This window comes from Poecile atricapillus, chromosome 20, assembly GCF_030490865.1.
Source record: "Poecile atricapillus isolate bPoeAtr1 chromosome 20, bPoeAtr1.hap1, whole genome shotgun sequence".
In the NCBI taxonomy this organism is placed as follows: Eukaryota; Metazoa; Chordata; class Aves; order Passeriformes; family Paridae; genus Poecile; species Poecile atricapillus.
The window spans coordinates 587,769-610,218 of NC_081268.1; the positions used below are offsets into that span (position 1 = coordinate 587,769).

Here is a 22,450-nt window from a genome sequence, read left to right on the forward strand (position 1 = left end):
GCCGGCGGCGCAGCGGCTGACGCAGTGGCCGACGCGGCATATGAGTGGTTGGCGGCCCGAGGCGGACGCGGCGCCGTGCGCCGGGGTAGCGGGATGTGCGCGGAGAGCTGCCGGCGTCTCTGCCGCGCGGGACGGAGCCGCGGGAGTGACGCTGGAGGGGTGAAGCCTCCGTCTGGCCGCCCGCATGGAGCTCAGCAGCGCGGAAGGGGCATCCACCCGGTTCCTCGGCCTCACTCAGCGGTACCGGAGGAGGGGGCTGAACTCGGGTTGGGGGGGCGCGGCGCGCTGCCGACCGGCGATGGCGGAGAGGAAGGCGGTGCTTTGCTTCTGCGGACCGGGGACTGGAGGGGCCGCCCGGGCGAGCGGCGCTGGACGCTGCTGTGGTGTGGGGCGGCTGGTCCTCGGGCTAGCGGAGCAGCAGGACTCCCGAGCTGCAGCCGCCTCCCTCGGGCTGCTGCAGGTGGTGTGGGCGGAGTCGGACGAGCGGCTTCGGAATCGGTTTCGCAGCGTATTCAGCGTTGCGCTCGTGCAAGCAGATAGCGCTGGGATATCACTGCAATTACACGATTGGTGGCTGCGTTAGTGCTCGTGACTTTCTTAAATGAAAATAGATTGACCGACACTGACGAGTAAACATATAGATGCTAAGGAGAATGGCAAGCCCAAGGGAGCACGCAGGCTATATCCTTCTGATCACACAGGTGCAAACTCACCCCCTTCTGCCACTACTCTCCCGACCCCCAGGTAAAGTGCTTTCCAGTGTCGAACTTCTGAAAGACAAAACTTGTGATGTGACACTAGGATCCTAAAAATGTCTACGTTTAGATTAGCAAATACGTTTGATTGTGCTTCGTTGTTCAGCTTACAGGACTGTTTTGTAGGAGCTTCTGTTGAAACGGGAGGAAGGTAGTCCTCTCTCCTCTTAATCATTACTGTTCATTTATACGACTGCATCTGTCATTTCCAGACAAATGGGAAAGGGAGGTGGAGTATACTGTGTAGATGCTGTACAAATGCATGCAAGCTGGTTAGTTATATTCATGTGAATAAAGGCGCATCTGTATTTAAATACTTCACAATGTAAGTAAATTTTAAACTACTGAGCCCAGCTAATCTGAGGCACTGATGAACTAACCTCTTTAGTGTTGGCATTTCATCTTAATAGGATGAAAACTACTCTAAAATTGTCATAATTCGAGCAGCCATTTTTCTTATATAGATCAGGACTGGGGAAGGATGTAATTCAATGAAGAAAATTAATACAAACAGTTGATTTTAATCACAGTTTATTTTTTAAATTAGCAGATGTGATATGTGAGAGAGTTGAGTACAAATCTTGATGGTAACTGAGAATGGAGATATAGGGAGGAATGCAGGCAAGAATTCATTAGGGAGTATATGCACTGATGAAAATAGCGTGATAATGGGAATCTTACCTGTGCCTAAATTGAAGCTAAGATGCCTAATTTTTATGAGGTTGTCTCTCTAGCATTTATGTTGGTGTAAGATTCTGCTTTACTTAGAAGGTATGAAACAGGCGATGTGTGATATAAAGTAGTTAGGTTGAGAAAAAGCAGAGATTAGCTCTTGAGTATAATTCTGATTTTTAAAAGGACTGCTAGTGTGTTTGAAGGGTAGGTATGTTTTAGGTAGTTTTAACTTGGGACGTGAATGAGAATATTGATATTAAAGCAGTCTTGTTTTAATCATTAGCTCACATATACTCCTGTTTTTTTTACTTACTGAGAGTGCTGTCAGAAAAATGCTTTTGATACTAAAGGGTGTGGTTTGTGGAAAGACAGTCTGTGTCTTCAAATTATTGGAATGCAGTTTGTGAAGAGATGGTGCGTAAAGTGATATGATGGTATGAGGTTGGTAATGCAGGTGGATTTTGGACTTTACATTCTAGAATCACTTTTCTGTCTTTGTTAAGGTGGTGGAGGGAAACCTCTGAAATGCTGTTATTTCCTTATGCTCTAAAATTAAAGTACTGATTTTGTTTCTTGTTGTGTGTAGGCTAAAAAAGGACTGAAAAAGCCAGTAGCAACCTACTATGTGTGGTCTTACTGAGTTGTGTAGTGCAGTTGTTCTCTTTGAGACATTAAGTTTACATTTTGAACACAGTTATGAGCCACCACCCGCTTTGGAACTCTGATTGCATCACGCCTAAGTATTTAACTTAATCATAGCTTTTGCTTGCAGTCAGGGCACGGACATTTCGTTTAGGAGTAATGTGAAAGCCAGACTGCAATGGCTGCTAGAGATTGTGTGTACTGTAAGAAGGGTTCCCTGCAGCAGCGAGTTTATGTGCCGTGAACCTTGTTCAGCAGAAATGATATTTTTTTAATGGTAGGGTATAGCATTGTGGGAAATGTAAGGCTAGTTGAGTTGTGTACACTGATGAAGCATTTCTATTCCAGCTCTGTCTCTGAAGATCTGGGTTGCAGACGTGGAGAGTTTAGCAGAAAGCATTATGGATCTGTGGAGCTTGTAAGTATACGTAGCCTGTCCTTCAGTTTATCAGCTTATAATGCAGAGTTCTAATCCTTTTCATTTCCAAGTAAAAGAATTTGATCTAGTTTGGAAATGTGCTTTCTTAGCTGGACTTGAAAGTTGTAAGCTATATAAAGTGGTTTTTGAATAGATATACATCAGACCTGTGAGAGTAGATCTTTTTACTACCTTATTAATTAATATTTCATTGTTACAGGAAAGGAAGTGTTATATAAATACTGTGTTTACCTCCAGATGGAAATTGAGCCTTTCTTCCTCTTAGAATCTGAAGATGGCAAAAAACTGATATACTTGCAATTATTTAAGTTATAAACTGTATACATGCTCACATGTGTACATACATGTGTATGTAATTTTATATGTACATGACCCATGATAGTGGGAGAGCGCTTAAAACTAAATGAACTAGTCAGAATTAGGATTTTGAAAACAGTTCCCTAGAATATATCAGTTATTCTGTATTTTGAAATTCAGCGATTAAGTTGGCACTTCTTTTTTCTCATATATAAATTTCTTCTCCACTGGGAAAATATGTCAGCAGTTAAAACAGTGTCATTCTGATTACAAGGTCATAATGAAATGACACAAATTTACTGTAGGATAGCAGAAGGGGGGTGGAGTTAAGAAAATGAGCTCCAGCTGTATTACTGTGGGAGGAAATCACAAGTTTTCTACTAGCTATAGTTGTAAATTTAAAGGTCTCGGGTAGTATATTTATTAATGTGTATGTTAATTGGGTGTAAATTGGTGTCCTAATTGCTGGAAGTTGCACTGTGGGAACACCAGGTATCTTCCTTTTCTTTCCATACATTCCACATAAAAACTGTGGTGTTTTAATCCAAAAGGTCAAGTAAACTGTCTTCTGGTAAGAGGCTCTTTTATTCCTAGTACTTAGAGTCTTTTGCTGAAAAAGAAAAAGTTATTTACAATTATAAATTGACAGTAAGTTCACACAAATGTTCTTGTTTCTTAGTTGTTTTTATTAAAAATTCTGCTAGCATTTTATGAAAGTGTGTTGTTTTTGGAGTACAGATGTTTAAACATTCTTAAGTTGAATACTTAACTTTTCTTGCTACATGTTTTCCACAGTAGCATCTCATTCATGCCTTGTTAGAGTTCTTACTGGGTCATTCAAAATCTTCAGTCAAATTAGTAGTAGCTAGACTGATCCCTTCTCTGTGGGGACTCATGACGCCTGGAACAAAAAGAAATGGTAGTAAGCTTTGATTGCTGATCATATGGCTATTTTTGGAAATGGAACCTCTATGTTAAACTCTCTTATAGCTTATATCTAGTGATGCTGATGGAGCCATTCAAAGAGCTGGACGGTTCCGTGTGGAAAATGGCTCCTCTGGTGAGGTAAGTGTCCGAAAATGCTCATAGAATGCTGAAAAAATTATTCATATTCAGTTATTTTTCACCTACAAAAGATGCCTTTACAGTCATTTACTAAGGAAGAGGACTTTGAAAATTCTGGCATTTTGTTTCATTTTAGTAACATTTTTGCTCACTCGATTGTGTTAGGAGAAAAACACCGCTGAATGACATTTCCCAGTCTCTAGTTCATCACTGTGTATATATGCTGTCCTGTTGGTACTATGATGTTCAAGCTGACCTCTGTGCTTTAAAGTTAGCTCCTTGGCGTGATGAGGTTTTGCTTCATTTTTTTGACCCTTAGCTGTCTTCTCACAGCTATGCTTATCTTCAAATAAGGGAGAAAGAAGTTGAGCAGAGCCTCAGAGAGTCATTCTCTTCATCTTTCTTTCTGCTAAACTCACAGTGTGTCCCTGCAACCACTCCAGTGACACTTAGGTTTCCACTTCATGTTTTATCTTCCTTGGCAAAACTTTTTCATCTGTAAATACCATCTTAATATTGGAAAAAAGAAGACCTTATATTCTAGAAATACTTGTAAGATCCTGATAAGCTGTGTATTGAACTAACAGTAACAGCAAACTGTTACTGATCATCTGCTTGCATCAGCACTGGCTGCAGAGTTGACTATTGAGAAACCGCTCAGACTATTCACGAGTCTTCACAGTAGTATGGCGAACGTCGTTTATTTCTATCTTTAGCACACTTTTATAGGGTTTGAAAGAGTCCACAGGCTTAGCAAGTTACTATTGGTTAGTACATATTGTTTTGCATTCTTTTCTCAATACACAAAGCTATTGTTTTTCTTTATTCTCACTGCTCCAGGAGAGTTTCAAAGACACTGCCTTTAATATTGTTAAAGCCTGGACTAATGGCTGGCTTGTGCAGACACGCTTTTACTAAAATATCGTGCTTTTACTCTGTTAAAATGTTTCTCTACAGTTGAAAGCAGTCTAACTGTTCTGCATTGATTCTTTGTGGGGGTCATGTTTGGTCCTCTGTCTTTTTAGCTCAGTTTCATGCAGCTTAAAAGCCGATTAGCTCGTATCGCAGAAAGATTCATAGAGTGGGTGATGAATGGCCACAGGGTGAATGATTATGGAGAATGGCTTTTTCTTCGCATGTTAATTCATAGTGGGAAAGGATTTGAGGGATGCTTGGGAATTTACCTTAATTTATGAGAAACAGCACTGAAGAACTTCCAAGGCATGCTTTAGTCAAGCAAGGAGACTTTGAGGATTAATTTGGGAATAACTGAGAAAATTAAACCAGAAAACATTAAATAAATTAAGTTTTAAAAATGTTTGTCTTCAAATTCTACATTGAAAGACCTCCTTTTCACTGATGTTTTAGGACTTACCTACTTAGGGAGAAATTACAACAAGGGGTAAATGAGAGGGAGAAATCTTTATTTCAGCTACACACCAACTGACTTCAGAAAAATCCTTGCTTTTTAAAAACTAGTTTACAGCTAAAATTTTAAGTGAATCAGCCAGTCTTTATTTGTTTTTTGCCTATATTTTATCCCCTTTTTTTCCCTTGGCATTTAATGTAACAGTCTCCCAATTCTATTTCAGAATACAGACTATGCTCCAGGTACATGGCACAGAACAGATGTGCATTTGGAAAACCCAGAGTATCATACAAGATGGTACTTCAAGTATTTTTTAGGGAAAGGTAAAGTCCTTGTTTCATGTGTTTTTAACCTGAAAACTGAGGATGGGTGTCTGTAAGGAATGAAACCCCTGCTACCAAAAAGGGATGTTTTGAAATCCTGATTGGCTTTGAAAGCTGTTCTTATCTCTTGGGGTGTTTTTTTTAAACATCTATATAGAAATACATATTTATTTATTAATACAACTATATACTTTTATGTATAGACAAGTGTCTCTTTGATTCTGCACATGAGTGGGTGGGTGTGTCTTCCTTATGATTGATAGTGCTACTTGTTTTTCTCCCAACAGTTCATCAGAATTATATAGGTACAGATGCAGAGAAGAACCCTTTCTTCCTGTCTGTTGTACTGTCTGACCAAAATAATCAGCGCATTCCTCAATATCATTCAATACTTTGGAGAAAAACTGTAAGAAACAAATACTTAACTGCTGTTCTGACTTTTGTTTGTTTGTTTTGGATATGTTTATCATATGCTTTTTCTTCTTTCTCTAGAATTCCAGTATTTGTTACATATTTTCATCTTATATAATAAGAGCATATAATTCTACCATAGTAGATAAAATTGAACTAAATTTGCAGATAATGTTATACTAAACTTTTTGACAGGAATCTGTAATGTCAGATCTTTTCTAATGGTTCTAACAAAATGCTTTTTTTTTTAGAAATGATGCCTAAATTGTTCTTGATCACATCCTATGATCAGTTTAGTCAATGACTTTATACTGCTTTTAGGATTTTCTTGTACAATGGTAAGAAAATAGGCAGGTCTGATACTGGTTTCACTTTTTTTCCACTTAATGTTCCATGACAGTCTTTTATCCAAGCAGCTCTACTGTAGACATGCATGGTTTGCTTTTCTTTTTCTTTGCAACACCCATGACTTTTTTTTCCTCTAAATCAGTGAATATATCAACGCAAAAATTGTAATAATAAATCTAAGTAATAAATCTAATCAGTAAATATAGCTAAGTAAAATTACCTTTTTTCTTCTTTTTTTAACTTAATTGTTTTTTATTAATATTCCTGTTTGATTATGCAGAAAAAGTTGGTATGTCCTGTAGTATATCCTAGCTTTTCTTGTTTACAGGGTACTCAGAAAATATGTCTCCCTTACAGTCCCACAAAAACATTATCAGTGAAATCTATATTAAGGTATGTATTTACAAATAAGTTATCATTTTAGATATTTATCTGTATACCTTTTCCTGTAATTCAGAGCTTAAGTTCTGTGGTTTTCATGATAAATCTATAAAAACAGTTTTGCAAGTCGTAATCGTTGAAGGTGGCAAAAAGTGGTTTTAAAGCCTGTTCCTGGACAGGCAAAGTGAAAACTTTTAATGAGGAGAAATTTCTTAGCACTTTTTCTTCAGCAGAGGGACAATTTTCAATTGGAAAACAGGTGCTAACTGGAACTGCAGTGATAGAGAAGAAATATTTTTTAAAATTAGACAATAAAAAGAGGTAAGGAATAGCAGGTTTTCACTGGTGGTTATTATGTGGCCCTAGCAGGAAAGAAGCAAGCAGTCAAGATGCCAAGAATTATTTCTTTAGCTGATTGTCTTCATCTAGGTCTTACTACACACTACAGGTGTATTATGCACAGTGAAGCCAAGAAAATTCCTACTCTCATGTAGAGTTTGTATGAGCATGCTTGTACTCTGCCCTGCCTCTTTTGTGGTAGAAGAGAATATAAAGTGAGCAAACCCAACACTGTTTCTATTTCTTTGAACAATTTCATCAGCTGAAATGTCAGAGCACTGATTTTCAAAGCATTCATTCAAATTTAATCTGCAGTTTTTACAATCTCATCATGTGGTGTGTTTTCTTAAATTCCTCGCTGACAGTGTCATTTAATGGATCTTCTGTAAGGGTTTTAGCTTCTCTAGGAACCCATTAAAAGTGTCTTTTGCTAAACAAATGGTGTGTACCAGATAACTGAGTGGTTTGCAGGTTTTTAAAACCTGTAATCTGTATAGAGTAGGAACAAATATCTCTTGTTTGATTGAAACTGGGACACCAGTTAACACTGTCAGTGCCTATGTGAAAGGACAATTCTGGATGCAGACCATGTGTTTTGGTGTGAAGTCACTACCAACAGATCTGGATGTTCCTGCTACTGCACAAGATTTATGAGAGGTCCCAGACTACTGAATTTACCTGAGATGCTATCAGGCCTTTGAGTCTCACTTCTTAAATCTGATTTCCTGGGCTGGGGCTCTGTTTTGGAGCATCAAGATAGTGGGTTGAAAACACTTGAGATACCTTTCATCTTCTTCTTCAAGTTGAGCTAAGTGCCCTCTTTGAACTCCTACCATTTTGGCTTGAATAGTGTTCCTAATTGTCTGTACTGTATTCTTGACCTGCGTAAGTACCTGATTTTCCATGTCTGCCCACCAGTCACTGAAGTCACTCTTCCTAACATCCCTTTCCAACCCAGTCTCTCTCTCCACTCCACCCACAAGTGTTTACCTTGTCAGGCATCCCAGGGTGCAGAAACTGTCATCTGTTAGCTGGGGCTGTAACTCTGTAGCTAAAACACCCTGACCTGTTTCTAGCACCCTGTGATGCTCTAATATTCTACAGATGAAGATGGAAGGCTTGTTTCAGACTTTGTTTCTCTCAGGGTCTGTGTCGCATGCAGTCAATTGCATAAAAGTCATCTCCTTTTGCCTGCTTCAGCTTGGACTGAAAACTCTTCCCTGACCATTTTTTTTGCTTTTACGGTCCTTGAGGCATCCCTCAGGCCTAATTGATAGTCCTTTGACATCTCAACCTGTTCACACCTGGTGTGAATATAGATAAAGACTGTCTCAAAGAATTTTGGTTTCAGTAATAAATGTCCTTTTTCTAAATTCTTTGGAAGGTTTTAGTACTTTTCAAAAGGAAGTAAAGAAAATCATCTCTGCGCTGTGATCTAACACAAGCAACAGTGGAAAGATTTCACCTCTATGTTAGTTCGCTGTGCCCCAGGCAGATTGCATTTGGTGCTCCATGACATACCACACAGTTCTTTAATACTTGGGGATGGACGGAAAGGGACATAGAAACAATATTAAATGCAGAAGTATGAGTTAAGAAAAAAATGCTATGAATTAGATATTTCTGTTTATTGAGACGGTTGATCTTGCTTTTTATGTGAATATCTTTTCTGCCTGTGAATCACTGCTGTATGAATTTGATGCTGAACTTCTCATTTTTCATTTGACTCGCCTTGAATTATTTAAGAAGAGAGAGAACTTATAAAATAGCATTGGTTATTGAGCCCTCCTAAGATGCTTATGGTGATTATGTTTAAAGCCAAAGTGAAAGGTGATATAGTAGAGCTCTGTGCTTTATAAATAAATAAACTTAAAACTGATCTCCACATGGGGGTCTTCCTAATTTCTGTTTTTAAAATACAAAAGAAGTTTAGGAAGTGTTGGAAGTTAGTATTTTGGGAAAGAAACGGCAGGTCCACAAAACATTCCATTTAACAGAGGCTCTTGGAACAATTCATTTTGTAACCAGTTGTTACTGCAATCAGTTGGTGGTTGAGCATTGAAATGTGTACTTGCCCTTCTATAAAGCACTATTTAATTTGTGTTTCAGTGCTATGAGTCTTGATAAATTTGAGAAGAGCCCAAGAGAAATTTTTCATCCTGAGATACAAAAGGTAGGAGGTGACTTTTTTTGTTTGGTTCTTTTCCTTTATTATTTTCTGGAAATAGAAATAATTAAGTATAAATACTGCTAGTTTGTTTCTTCCAATAGTGGCTAATAATGATGATTATGTGTAGTAGTACTTAAACTGTCATTTTCTATTGAACTGGCCATTTCAAATCAAAACTTAAGAACACAAAACTATCATCCTTGAAGAATCTTTAATACAAGTGTGCTAAAGATACTGTTTTTGCTTACAGGATTTATTGGTTCTTGAAGAGCAAGAGGTAAGTATAAACTTCAGCACTTCTAGCTCACAGACCTGTCCAGTGAATACAGCTTTGATGTGCTTATGATGACTTTGAAATCAATTGCTAATTGCAGTAAAAAATTAATGTTTTTAGAACATGACATCAAAAATAACTTTGAGCACCAACTTATTATCTCATAATAATAGATCGCAAACTTAGATTAATAATTTTATGCTATACTATAAAAGTTTAAGGGTAAATTATTAGGTATTAGGAGTTGGTATATAGGAGATGGTATAAAGTATATGTTCTGATGTATAGGATGTGTACAAAGATACATATATAAAAGTCTTTAGAGGAAACAAATTTTTAGGTCTTCTGTTTCATTGTCTGTTATAATATATATAATATTTGGTTTTATTTCTCAGGGATCTGTGAATTTTAAATTTGGAGTCCTTTATGCTAAAGATGGTCAGCTTACAGATGATGAAATGTTCAGTAATGGTGAGTTTTTCACCTTCTCCTTAATTATTTTATTCATCTGAATAAAAAAAAAGGAAGGTGGTGCCTAGAGCCGGAAGCAAGGCAGGAGGTAGTGGTTATATGAAGAGTTGTTTTGTTTGGTTTCATGTGTTGGGTGAAAAATTGTAGCACAGGGCCTTCTAATTCTGTAAGAAGTTGCTGTAGGAAGCCTACTGTTACAGCTTGAAAGACAGTGAAATCTCTCCTCTAGAAATAGTCTGAGAGACATAACGCTTAGAAAAAAGATGCAGTTGAAGGAGGCGACTCATTAACACACTGCTTGTAGGTCTTTCACTCTTTTACAGCACAATCACATTCTCCTATGCACTTGAACAGCATTGGTGTTAGCAAAAGAGGTCACTGTTTAATGTCACGTGATGATGCCTATTCTGCAAGGTTAGGATACTGTTTCTGGAAAGGCAGTAGGCTTGAAGACATGGAAGGAAACTAATTCAGCTGAAACTTGTGTCCTGGAAGCAGGACCCATTTCCTTATTTTGGTTATTTTAAAAACATGTTCTATTACTATGTGTGTGCTTTTTTGGTAACATTTCTCCCTCCCACATGTAGAAACTGGAAGTGAAAATTTTCAACAATTTTTGCATCTCTTGGGTGACACAATTACTTTGAAAGGCTGGTCAGGCTACAGAGGAGGACTGGACACTAAAAGTAAGAATTCATCTGAAGCAATAAAGGGGGGGTGGAGTTGCATTCTAAATGTTTCTTCTTATTGCATATCATATCTATCATAGTTAAGAAACAATTCCCAAATAGACTTCCTCATATGTGTACTAAATGCTCTGCTTCACCAGGAAAGAGTCAGGTGAGCTTTAGTCAGTGGTATGGAATGCAGTTATGACATGTGTTATCAAGGTGAACAGTCTCATTTTAAGATGAAATGAGGTGAGCAATAGCTTGACATGTTACTTGCTTCATGATAGTAGGACATTGTGGGTTGAAGACCCGTGTGATTTCAGGAGGGTAGGTGAAAGTCATTGTAGGTTTTAAGTGTGAATATGCAGATTATTTGCAAACTTGGGTTTGGACTCACATGAAGCATGCAGTGTGGACATTTTCTAAAATGGATCAGACCAAAAAGGATAACTGAAGAAGATTTGGTAGAAGGACTTGAAATATCTTTCCATCTTCAGAAAACTTAGAGGACATGCTCCTCCTTAAAATGTTGTCTTCTCTTGCAGATGATACAACTGGAACCTGTTCCATCTATACAGTTTTTCAAGGCCATGAAATTATGTTCCATGTTTCCACCATGCTGCCATATTCTAGAGAGAACAAGCAGCAGGTACATGGTTCTCTCTTATTTTCCTATTTATTTGTTAAATCACAAAGTCCAAAACTTTATAAGAAATAAAGGATTTCTTGTCTGCTAATATTTTAGAAATGTAAGCCTTGAGATTTTTCCTCAGTATTCTACCTAATGCTGAAAATTTCATGATTGTTAGAAATAATGCATCCTATCATCTCCATTAAGGTACAAAAGATACTGGTGAAGAAGATCTAAATTGCTTCACTGACAAGTGATTGAGTAAGTGTGGTGTTCAGAGCTTCACTGCTGTAATTACTACCTCAAAGATTTTAGGAAAACTGGAAATTAGCCTTGTGTGTGAATTGTAGGAATATTCACATGCGTAACACATAACTCTTGCTTGAGTAGTAATTAGTGTAGCCGGAAAGAAATTCCCCTTGTGAGCATGTTAATGTTGGTAATCGTAAAGAAGTGCTGTCACACTCTTGTGGATTAACCTGATGGGTTCTTGTTCAAATGTGCTGTCATTCATTGCTCAAGGCTTTCTTTGTATCTGTGATTTTAAATATACTTTATAGGTGCATGTGTTTGCCATACATCGTGCATCCATAATGATTTACCAAAATTATTTACAAATTACTTGGTTTATTATTTGTTGTGCATTCTTACAGTAATATAGTTAAATGATATAAGTAAAATGTACTTTTCCTGTTCCTGTGTCAGTTTTCTCATGCTTTTTGCTTGGACTGATGACAAGATCACCGAAGAAAATGGAGGCCAACCAGGATATTTTTTTTTTTAGATAATAACTTAGCACCAGAATCTTTTGTCCTTTCATTTCAAGCAGTAGATTTGCTTTTTTGGAATGCTTGAGCTTCCATGCCTGATTTGTGAATATTAATTATGGAAACTATGAGTGCATTTCTAAACATACGCAGTATCTGTTCTTCTAGAACCTGCCTTGTGTGCACCGTGTTGTTGCTAGGTTTATTTGCTAATACTTAAGTAATGATTTTATATTGCCCTCTGTCATACTGACTGTAATTTTTCTGTTTGCAGCTTAGGAATATTGTTTTACTATTCTGTCACAGAATTGCTAAGATACTTATTTATGTCTTGTAACTCACTGTGTCTGTCTTTTTTTTTGCCTTTTCTTTCTTTTTCCCTTTTTTCTTTTCCTTTTTTTTTCCAGGTAGAAAGGAAGCGACATATTGGAAATGACATTGTCACTATCATATTTCAGGAAGGTGAAGAGTCTTCTCCAGCATTCAAGCCATCCATGATTCGCTCTCATTTTACACGTATCTTTTTCCTGACATTTTCTAATGATTTCTTTTTTTTAAGATCAATATTACTTTTAATTCTGCCCTAAGTCCTCCCTGCATGCTGTTTATGGAAGTGAAAATTATTTTACAAAGACAGTTGCGTTCTTGCAGTCTTCAGTTTTGGCTGCTTGACTAGGAGTTTCCAAGTCCTGAACATCAAAGAGTATTTGTTAAATCCGTTAGAAAATAAGCTAAAAGCAAGAATGTGAGTTTTAAATCATGTTTTTATTGAAAGCATTTATTTGTATCATTTCACTAATTGAATTTTATACCTTCGCAAAAAAAAAACTTATGAATGTATTTCTCTCAGTTATGTAAATAATTTTGGCATTAAATTTTGATATTTTACTCAATGCTGCCTTTCAATGTTTAGATGCTGTTTATTTTAAATATTTATATATTTTAGATCAGTATTTATCAAATTTTTCAGACCATTAACCATATATTCTCCAGTTTTTTAACAGCCTGTGTTTTTCAGACTTCTGGTTGAAAACATTTTGAAGACTGTATGATTCCAAAAACCAGTGGGAAATCCCTTGGAATTATCATGGGGTCACAGAAGTAGTTATCAGTAGATAGTAGATTTCGATCAGGCATCTGTTAGACAAGATGGAATGGAATGAGGGAAAAATGGGTGAAAAGAAGAAAACTCTAATTTTGAGCTATACTCTGTTGCTGAGTTTTAAAAAGTTATCACAAAGCTTAAGACTTCTACACCTAGTTCTCAGGCAGAAGTTTTCATGTTCTTAGAACCCATTTGCTAGGGGTGAATAAAAAATGAATAAAGATTGAAAAAATAATAAAAATCTTTACATGTCAGAGTAACCTAAATACTAAGAAGAGTTGTTTGCCACATCAATGTAACTCTTTCAGTAGAGCATCAACCCTAGTAAACTTGCACTTTAAATCATTCTCTCAATTTTCTTATAATTCTGTTGGCTAAATTATTTAATTGGAATCTTTTCGTCACTGGAAGCTTTGGTATAAACAAAGTTCAGTATCAGTACTGCTTTATCAACTGAAATAATTTTTAATCACAAATATATCAAATACAAATAAAACAAACTTCTATACTATGTCTTATATTGTGTCTGTGGTAGTAGCTTGGTTTTTAGAACTGTTGATCAAACAATAAAATTTTTGTATAGGAATTTCTTTATAAACAGTAAAATCTATATAGTCTAGAATTGTTTATATATTTGCATTGACTTGCTTAGTATATTTTACCTTTATTAATGTACTGCAGGAAAAAAAAAGTTTAGTAAAATACATGTGAGCTTTATTATAACTGGATTAACTTCCTTAACTGTATGGCAGATATTTTTGCTTTAGTGAGATACAATAAGCAGAATGATAGTTACAGGTAGGTGCTGATTGTAACAAATAATTTCACAATGAATTACTGATGGTTTAGAGAATATGAGAAAACATTTTGTCAATGGGTAAACTTTCTGGACAGGTCCACTTTAGAAACTGAAGAGCAATATGGACCTGCATGCATATGTCACTTAACTGGCTATAAGTAGCATGTTTCTAACCAAAAGAAAAATTAAATTCTGGAACAGGCATAAGCCAAGAGGAAACCCAAAAGTGTTTTTTAGATTAAATATAAAAAATGATGAAAAATACACTTGGAACTTTCAGACCTGGTGAGATCAATGACATAGTAAACTATGTGGATGATGAAAGTTAATTAATGCATGTGATGTTGTGATAGCCACAGACTACAAGTCCTTACAAATCACAGTTTGGCTGTATCTGAGCAAACTAGTTCATTTTTAGGGATTTTTATAGAGTATTTGTATAGTTGAATGTCATGTACTGAAAACCTGCCGGAATTTTACATACTACTGCGTTTCTCCAGTGTGCCATTAACTCTAACTCTAGAGAAGAGTGATACTTCAGTTTGTGTATGTGGTTTTTTTTCCCTTGCCTCCTATTTATAGCTAAGGTTTCTTTTGGAAAATGTCTGTAATGCCGTTAAGCAAATGAATTGTTTTATTTTGCTTCAAGATCTTGTGAGCTTCCTCTTGCAAATTTGTTTAAATTGATTGTCCTCATAGCTTCTGCTTTTCAGTATTCCCAGGTTTGTGAGAAACATAGAACATGTTAATGATTCCAATGTGCAGTAAAAATGCAGTTACTTCTTTCTTTTTCTTCTTGCTTTGGGACAGAAACCTGGGCATACATCCCTCATTACACTTTAAGAAGTGATTGTTGTCCTGATTATAAACTAATAGTAGATGGGTTAGCCATGGTAAAATGCTTTTTATATTGCTGTTTATATGGGGAATGAAATAAGTTGCAGTAAATAAGATAAATTTGTCTCTCTTGCATTAAGTAACTGGCTGCTTTTACTAGATCAGTCCATCTTATCTTAGTTGCTTCATTCTGCCAGTCTTGACACATCTTGCCATAGTCCATATCACGCATTTTTTTCCTATCTGAAAACCTTAGAACATTGTATGTAGCTTGGCCCAATTATGTTTCCTTCTGTCTTTGCATTGTAGGCCTGAATACAGCTCATTCCTTCTCTTACTTTCGTATGTGTGTGAAGACAGTCTTCCAAGTGGCCAAAATTCCAGTCAAAAGAGACAGGGGATGCTGTAGGCTTTTGAGACAAATTTTCCTTGTTTGAAATGCAGTGCCACTATGAGGTCTGACACTGAATTTCTGCTTAGAATGCCTTTATATTTTACGCCACTCAATAAATCTGTTGTTTTAGTCAGGTTTGTTATGGCTTTCCCTGTCATAATTCATTCTAATCTAGTCAAGGAACATTTCACACCTTTTGTAGTTATAAATTACTGCTTTTTTACCTGGATGTAATGACATAGACATAGGGCATCTGTGAAACTCTGCCTCAAATATGTGAAACAAATATTGGGATGATCAATTTTCATGCAAATGTAGTACTGCATTTCATATTGTATGCAGTTTCTAAGCTTTCAGGGAAAAAGACCATATGAAAGCATGGTAATCCATTAGACTCAATATCAGTCAGTCACTGCTGGTTTTTTGAGAAAACAAGTTCTGGCTGCTTTCTGAAGTGGCAGGGTTGAATCTATAACTTTGCCACTTGCTGTTACCTGTCATCTGCACATGCCACTTGGAAGACTTTTGTCAGCAAACTATCACTTGAAATAGCCAAGAATGATTACTTATCTTAAAGAAGATATTCCCTGATGAACAAATAGGCATGGGTTTTGTATCAGCTATTCATTATTGCTATGCTGGATTCCTTATGGATCAAAATATCTCAGCAAGTCCAGCTGTCATGGAAGCTATTCTGACTCTGTCTTCCTCAGTGAAAATGAATTTGCTGTTCCCAAGCTACAGATTCATATGTCATAAGCTGCTGTTACTTAGAAAGAATCAAATATTTCATGCATGTGGTGAATGCATAGCTGAAGTGGAAATCTGTAAGGAGAACATATTTTGTAGATGAAAACCTGTTCTTTTACAGCTTTTTTGAACAGGACAGTATTTTTCTAGTGCCACTAAAACTATTGGTGCATGCGTAGAACTGCAAAGTTCTGTTCTATTTCTGTGTCCTAGTGTTGGTTTGTGTAAAAGAAACATAATTTTCCTCTGTTGAGTAATTCCAAGGGAACCTTTTTTGTTAGACCCTTTGAAATTCTTATGTAAGATATACCCAGATAATAGCTTCCATTCTTTTTCTTTGGTTCTGAATAATATCTATTAAAAAGGAACGGTTTGAATGCGACTTTCAATGTAGATAAAGATTTGTATTTTCAATAGGCTGAAAATATTTTCAGAAGAAAGTGTTCCTCTCTTTGGGCCTCCCCTTCCATCTCCACCTGTGTTTACAAATCACCAGGAATTCAGGGATTTTGTGTTGGTGAAATGTAAGTCAGTTTTTCTTTTGCTAGAAACACTCTTAATAATTTTCCTAGAAGATTAAATTTAATGATGCTAAAAATGTATACACAATTTCCTGTGTATTCTGATCTGTATAAAATTATTCTTTTTAAATCTGTAGCATAAGTGGGATCTCAGTTCCATCAAACTGTCAATCAACCATTAGTAGTCAGATTAACAAAAAAATTTCTTTTCTTAGGCTACTAGACAGAGGCTGACTTTTGCTTTTGCAGAATGTGCGGTCATATTTAGCTTTGCATTTTTGTGAAGGGCTTGGGAGATCTGAAGGAACTTATAATGGTGTTCATTATTTAGTAATAGAAGGTGTTGAGTAGCTCTGAAAACCTGAAAATAGCAGCTTTTCTGAATCTATTTTTAAAGGTTCTGAAGGATATCTATGCTGCACTTTTTAATTCTGTAATCATTCAGTTCCAGTTTTCATTGACCCGTATTTGCCCTTCTGAATCAGAAAGAAAGAAATCATTGAGAATTGATCATGTTGATTACTATTAGACCTGACAGGAGCTTGATAGATCATTTTGCCTATTTAAATTGTTTAGTACTTAAATAGACTGGCAGTTTGCCTTTAGGTTTTTTATTAGTTAGGTATTTATTCTGATGCCTTGTGGAATTCTTCTATTGCTAATTTTTCTCCTTTAACGTAAGGGAAAGTTATTCACTTTAAAAAGACAAAAAGGAGGCAATTCTGAATTAATAAGGGCAGAGCAGATGTTTGGTACAGAAGCAAACTAGAGTCAGTGGAGATAGTTGAAGTTCATTTACATAATATATCTTTTTTCCATAATCTTTTAGTAATAAATGGTGAAAAGGCCACCTTGGAAACACCAACATTTTCTCAGAAACGTCAACGCACTCTAGACATGCTGATCCGCTCTTTATACCAAGACATGATGCCTGACCTGCACAAGGGAAATGTAAGTCAGAAGTTTCTGCATCCCTCACATGTGGTGTCCTGTTCTAACAAGTAGCTCGAATGTTCTGTTACTTTTAAGGACTGTAATCCTAATGAACACTGAATTGCATATGGCTAAGCTAAATACCGATTGTCGTATAGCTTAATTTACAGTTATATGAAAGCTGACAGACAGTCCTTTCTGGACAGGATTCTTTGCCAGGTGTGAGGAGAAGCATAACAATGTCATACTTTGTGTAAGCATACCTGTGGCAAGGAAATAGGGAATTTAGATACTGCAAATACAGGCATTAGTCTTATCACCATAAAATCTGCATTTGTTCTGTTATGTGTAAATTTGGATGATTCTTACCCCTGGGTAGCTATGAGGTAACTTTATTTATTTAGATGATGAAGACTTCATCTTAAGGTGATTCTTAACTAAAAATATGTTCAGTACTTCTAAAACAAACAAGGTGCTATTTTTCCACCAATGTTTAAACTGCTTAAACTTTCCTTTTCCTATTCATGTCAGATATTCATGTGGTATGATGATACACAACATGACTGTGGTAGACTATGACAAGTTGTAATGTAAAGTACTCAAGGACTGGAAAAGTTGCCGTTTCTCTTCCCTGGGAAGCTATGCAGTTAGAAAGAAATATTTTCTGTTTTAGAACATGCTTAATAGAAGATCCTTCAGTGATGTGTTACCAGAGTCCCCAAAATCAACACGGAAAAAAGAGGAAGCTCGACAAGCAGAGTTTGTTCGGCTTGGTCAGGTAGGATCAGTTTAGAAGGTATGCAGCTATGTTTACAAAGACTGTGTCACTCCTTTTGTTAGACTTTGATTAGCTTACAGTTATGTTGGGATTTAATGCAGTCTTCTGTGATCAGAAATAGTTTTGTAGTATTGCATTATTTTAAGTTTCATTAAAATAAAATATGAATAGAAGTATTTATCTGTAATGCCTGAGGTATACATGTACAAATATTTATATTGTGCATGACTTAAATGAAGACTATAAAAATTGTACCTTGGGATGAAACCTGAAAGGTCTTTCCCTGCTTCATGCAGCAGATGCTTTCTCCAAGCAGAAGAGTGCAGTGTCTTTTTCTGTGCTTTGGAAAAACATAATCTTTCATTTTCTCCATACGTTTTTTTAAGATTGAATTTCTTAGAAAATGCTTAGACTTCTTTAGCCAGGAGGAAATTTTGACGGTCTTTCTCTTAAATCAGTTTGCCACCCATCTTCGAACATACCAAATGTGGACTGCAGTCTTCTATGGGCTTATTAACTTTTTGATTCTGAGAAAAGTACAACCTCACAATGATTTAGATTAGTCTGCTTTGATCTGACAGTTCATTGCAGCCAAAAAAAGCCAACAGTGCCTGTAGTGGCTGGGGATCTAGCCAGCACTGTGGCCATTCTTCCCTGGAGGGAAGAGAGCCTTTAAGATATAGCTTGTCACCCTCACTTTGTGGGAGAGACCCTGGCTGGTCACCTCTACAGGTGCAGCAAGGTAAAGAGGCCTCCTGCCCAGCATGCCTTTCAGATCACATAGTTTCGGTGTTTCTCATTGATTGCTTCCTTTGCCTTGCCTTGACCTTCAGTGTATAAAAGGGCAGTTGTCCCTGACTCCAGGAGCTTCCATTGCAGGAGTCTCTGGGGTGCAAGAGCTGAATTAAAACCCAAAGAGAGCTCAAATGGAGCTCAGTCTCTCTTTCTTCCATGTCGCTCCGACAAACTGTTTTCACTCACACAGCCTTGCTAAAGGCTAGAGCTCAAATCACAATAGCAGCTTTGGAGGTGTGGAGCCTCGGCATCCCACCATCACCCAGCTGATGACAAGTGCCTATGCTCATCAGTTCCCCTGTCCTTTCTCACCTGTTTCTTCTTGATCCAGACTGGTCTCATAGATCTGCAGATTATCTTAAGAATACTTCTTTCCTGAGCTGATTTAACTCAGAAGGAGTTAACAGAGCAAAAACAAAGCCAAAACAAAACAAAAAAAAACAAACAAAAAAAAACCCGAACAAAAAACTACGAACAAACTAAAAGCCAAAACCAAACCAACCTACCAAAAAAAACCTCAAAAAACCACACTACTACAGTTCTCTCCCTTTTTTTTCTCTTAGTAAGTTAAAGAATAGAAGAGTCTGAGAAGTTCTAGATGTGGTTAAAGGTAGAGAATGGAGCTAGGCAGTTGAGAGCTGGTTCCAAAAAAAATCTCAGGGCTATTGAAGCTTGCATTGACAGAGCTGCAAAATCTCCTCTGTGCTTTTCCTATCCTTTCCCCAGTCACCTTGAAATAACTAATCACTTTAGGCAGGCATTGGAGAAAAAAATGAAAGTCAAATGGGTAATATTCAGATAAAATTAACTGATGATTTATTCCAGTGTTTACAGAAGTAAAGAAAAACAGGCTAATGCCCCTTGCACCTCCCCCAGGTTAAGTGCTGATAAGACACCCAAGTCTAGTTATCTAGTTGGAGCCCATTTGTCAAACAAGACTTCCATCCTCAATATCGTCTTCATCAAAGGGAAACCTATTATGTGGGTTATAAATTTGTAGATACCTGTTAGTGTTTTTCTTGGAGATTCTTTTAACATTTAACTATTTACCTTCCCTAAAAGATCTTTCCTCTAAGTTACAAACTGCAGGCTTGACCATATTTCAAGATACCTTCCAAGTAACTCAGTCATTCTTACCAAACTAGGAACATATTTCCCCTTTAGTTATAGCCAGTTGACTCTTTTAGATGGTCGACAAAATTCACTGATGACTGATTCAGCAGTGTATTTGAATAATTTATTTATTGTCAAGATGATCTCTTCTGACTGGTGGGATGGAATTTAAATGTTCATATAATGAAGTATGTTGTGCATCTCTGTAAGCTGACAGCCATGCTTAGAGCAAAGGTGCAAGTGATGCATGCAGGTGTTTACTGCCACTTCACAGAGAGCCATGCTTGATGGTAGGCAAACTCTAGGGCAGTAAGCTGGTTTAGGTTAGTTCTAGACTTTGCATTAAGGAATGCTGTGAAAATGCCATGTATCACAGTCTTCTAGGAATACTGCTGTGAAAGCTAGCAATAAAGGAATACAGCCTACACTAACAGACTTGCTGTGTAAGTCAATGAAACTGTATATACAATATTTCTCTGGAGTTTTTGGCTGTTTCAAAAGAGTTTGCTTCTAGTTACATCTAACTGAACTATTTGTGAGCCAGTGACAGTCTGTCCTTGGGATGCCTGGTGGTATATAGAGACAGACATATGTATGTGATTTGTCTTAGTGTTTGTTAGGAAGTTTTGCAAATAAAAGGTCAGTTTGTATAATTGACAAGAGGATCCTCTATCTGGCTAGATTATAAAGTAAACTGTGTACATAGTTTTAGGTGGAGGTTTTTCTCTGTTACTATGTTTGACTCTTCTGAGTTGCCATTTAGAGAGCAAGCAAACAGAAAAAAAAAAACCTAAACAAGAAACAGCCAACATATGCTTTGGCTATAAAGATCCATCTAGTGACCATCTGTTACTAGATGGTTACTAGAAGATCCTAGTAACCATCTAGTGGTTTATGCTGATGTTGAGGATACAGAATTCTGCTTTTTTTTCATTACTTAAAATGGCATAGGAACTCCAAACTAAAATTGCTTTCTAGTCCTACATTGTCCTTTTTATATAGTCATTAGTTTGGGTATTGCTGACAAAAACTCAGTTTAAATAAAACATCTGTTTGTATTAGGCATTGAAATTGAAAACCACTGTGAAAGGGGATACCACAGCTAACTTGGCAACCACAAGCTTTTGTAAAAAGGAGGTGAGTGAAACTGTCAGAGAAGTTATAAAACATGAAACATTATCTAGTATGGTATCTATTTATTTACTTCTGTAATTAGATGCTGCAGCAGAAAAGATAAAAGGTACAGTGTCAAAGTGATTCTGAAGTCACTATTAGATTAATAAAGGATGAGCCTGGGGCCAGAAGCACTTCTCAAGTTAAAGCAAGTGTGGACATTTTTATGTCCATTTTTATTAACCTGAGAAAATTCAATGAAAGTGACATCTTCCATATGCAGTCATCTTTTATTTTAATTTCAGCATATTTAAAACAAGATTCAGTTGTGTTTTCATTTCCTGTAATATTGGATTTTGTTTGAAGTCATTAGGGTGTGAAATATCCCAGCTGCACTCTTCTGCATGTGTTTTATATACAGAAGCTTCAGAAGTGCTTCTAGAATTACAGAGATTCCAACTAATATATAAATTGGGAGAGGAGGGGCAGGCTCTGGGAGGTAAGTACAGAGACCACAGGATGGAAGAAAAATTTGGCAGAAAGGCAGTTTTAACTACCATGTGCTAGTCACTAAACATCACAAACTGAACCATAAAATGTAAGCAAAATGCATATGCATAGTGTTACGTACATTTTAAGTATATAGGTTTGGGTTTTTTAAATGAAAAAAACTTATTGCCTGAGGGTTGCACTGAGTTTCAGCTGCATGTGTTTTAATTCTAGCATTTCAAGTATGTGTCTTACACTTACTAGTCTCCAAACCAGAATTCATGCAGAAAGTCCTCTGCAAGAAAATTTATTCAATTTTGATATTTCAAATTCCCACAATATACTCTTTGGAAATGTGTCCTGCCAAAAGCATTTACATGTTATTGCCATTGTCCATGACATTCTGTGTCTGTATGATCTGTATTTTTTAGTGTACTTAATATGTATCCCTTATGTTACTTCATAGCCTTGGGAATCTCAGTCTTTCTGCAGTAATTTTCCTCATGAGGTTGTCTGTGCAGATTCTTGGGGCCAGTCCTTGCTGGTTTCTACAGATGCTGGCATCTTGTTAATAGATGGTTAGTAAATGATCTAGTGTTTTTGTGTCAATTTTTATGTATCTGACCATTTTCTTGAAAATGTGTGTTCATAAATTCTGTTCAGGTATTAGTAAGTCTTTATGTAGGGGCATAGTTACTAATCCAAGTAAATTTATTACATTCATGTAACCTTGTTGCAAAAATTCATTCTGCAGTAGAATCAAGCCATATTGGGGAGCTAGTGTTAATACAGATT

General features: G+C 36.7%; 1 protein-coding gene across 1 annotated transcript in view; it reads left to right on the plus strand.

Moving 5' to 3' along the window:
- Positions 1-31: 31 nt before the first annotated feature.
- GARNL3 (GTPase activating Rap/RanGAP domain like 3) overlaps positions 32-22,450 on the plus strand; it is a 35,083-nt gene continuing 12,664 nt past the window's right edge. Inside the window, exons 1-18 of the mRNA XM_058853805.1 lie at positions 32-240; positions 2,421-2,490; positions 3,799-3,873; positions 5,466-5,565; positions 5,853-5,971; positions 6,653-6,717; positions 9,154-9,217; positions 9,465-9,491; positions 9,884-9,959; positions 10,547-10,645; positions 11,176-11,279; positions 12,436-12,544; positions 13,886-13,931; positions 16,331-16,437; positions 17,264-17,385; positions 18,041-18,145; positions 21,116-21,190; positions 22,122-22,233. Coding sequence (XP_058709788.1) covers positions 185-240; positions 2,421-2,490; positions 3,799-3,873; positions 5,466-5,565; positions 5,853-5,971; positions 6,653-6,717; positions 9,154-9,217; positions 9,465-9,491; positions 9,884-9,959; positions 10,547-10,645; positions 11,176-11,279; positions 12,436-12,544; positions 13,886-13,931; positions 16,331-16,437; positions 17,264-17,385; positions 18,041-18,145; positions 21,116-21,190; positions 22,122-22,233 — 1,531 coding nt within the window. The 5' untranslated portion in view covers positions 32-184. The remainder of the gene's footprint in view (positions 241-2,420; positions 2,491-3,798; positions 3,874-5,465; positions 5,566-5,852; positions 5,972-6,652; positions 6,718-9,153; positions 9,218-9,464; positions 9,492-9,883; positions 9,960-10,546; positions 10,646-11,175; positions 11,280-12,435; positions 12,545-13,885; positions 13,932-16,330; positions 16,438-17,263; positions 17,386-18,040; positions 18,146-21,115; positions 21,191-22,121; positions 22,234-22,450) is intronic.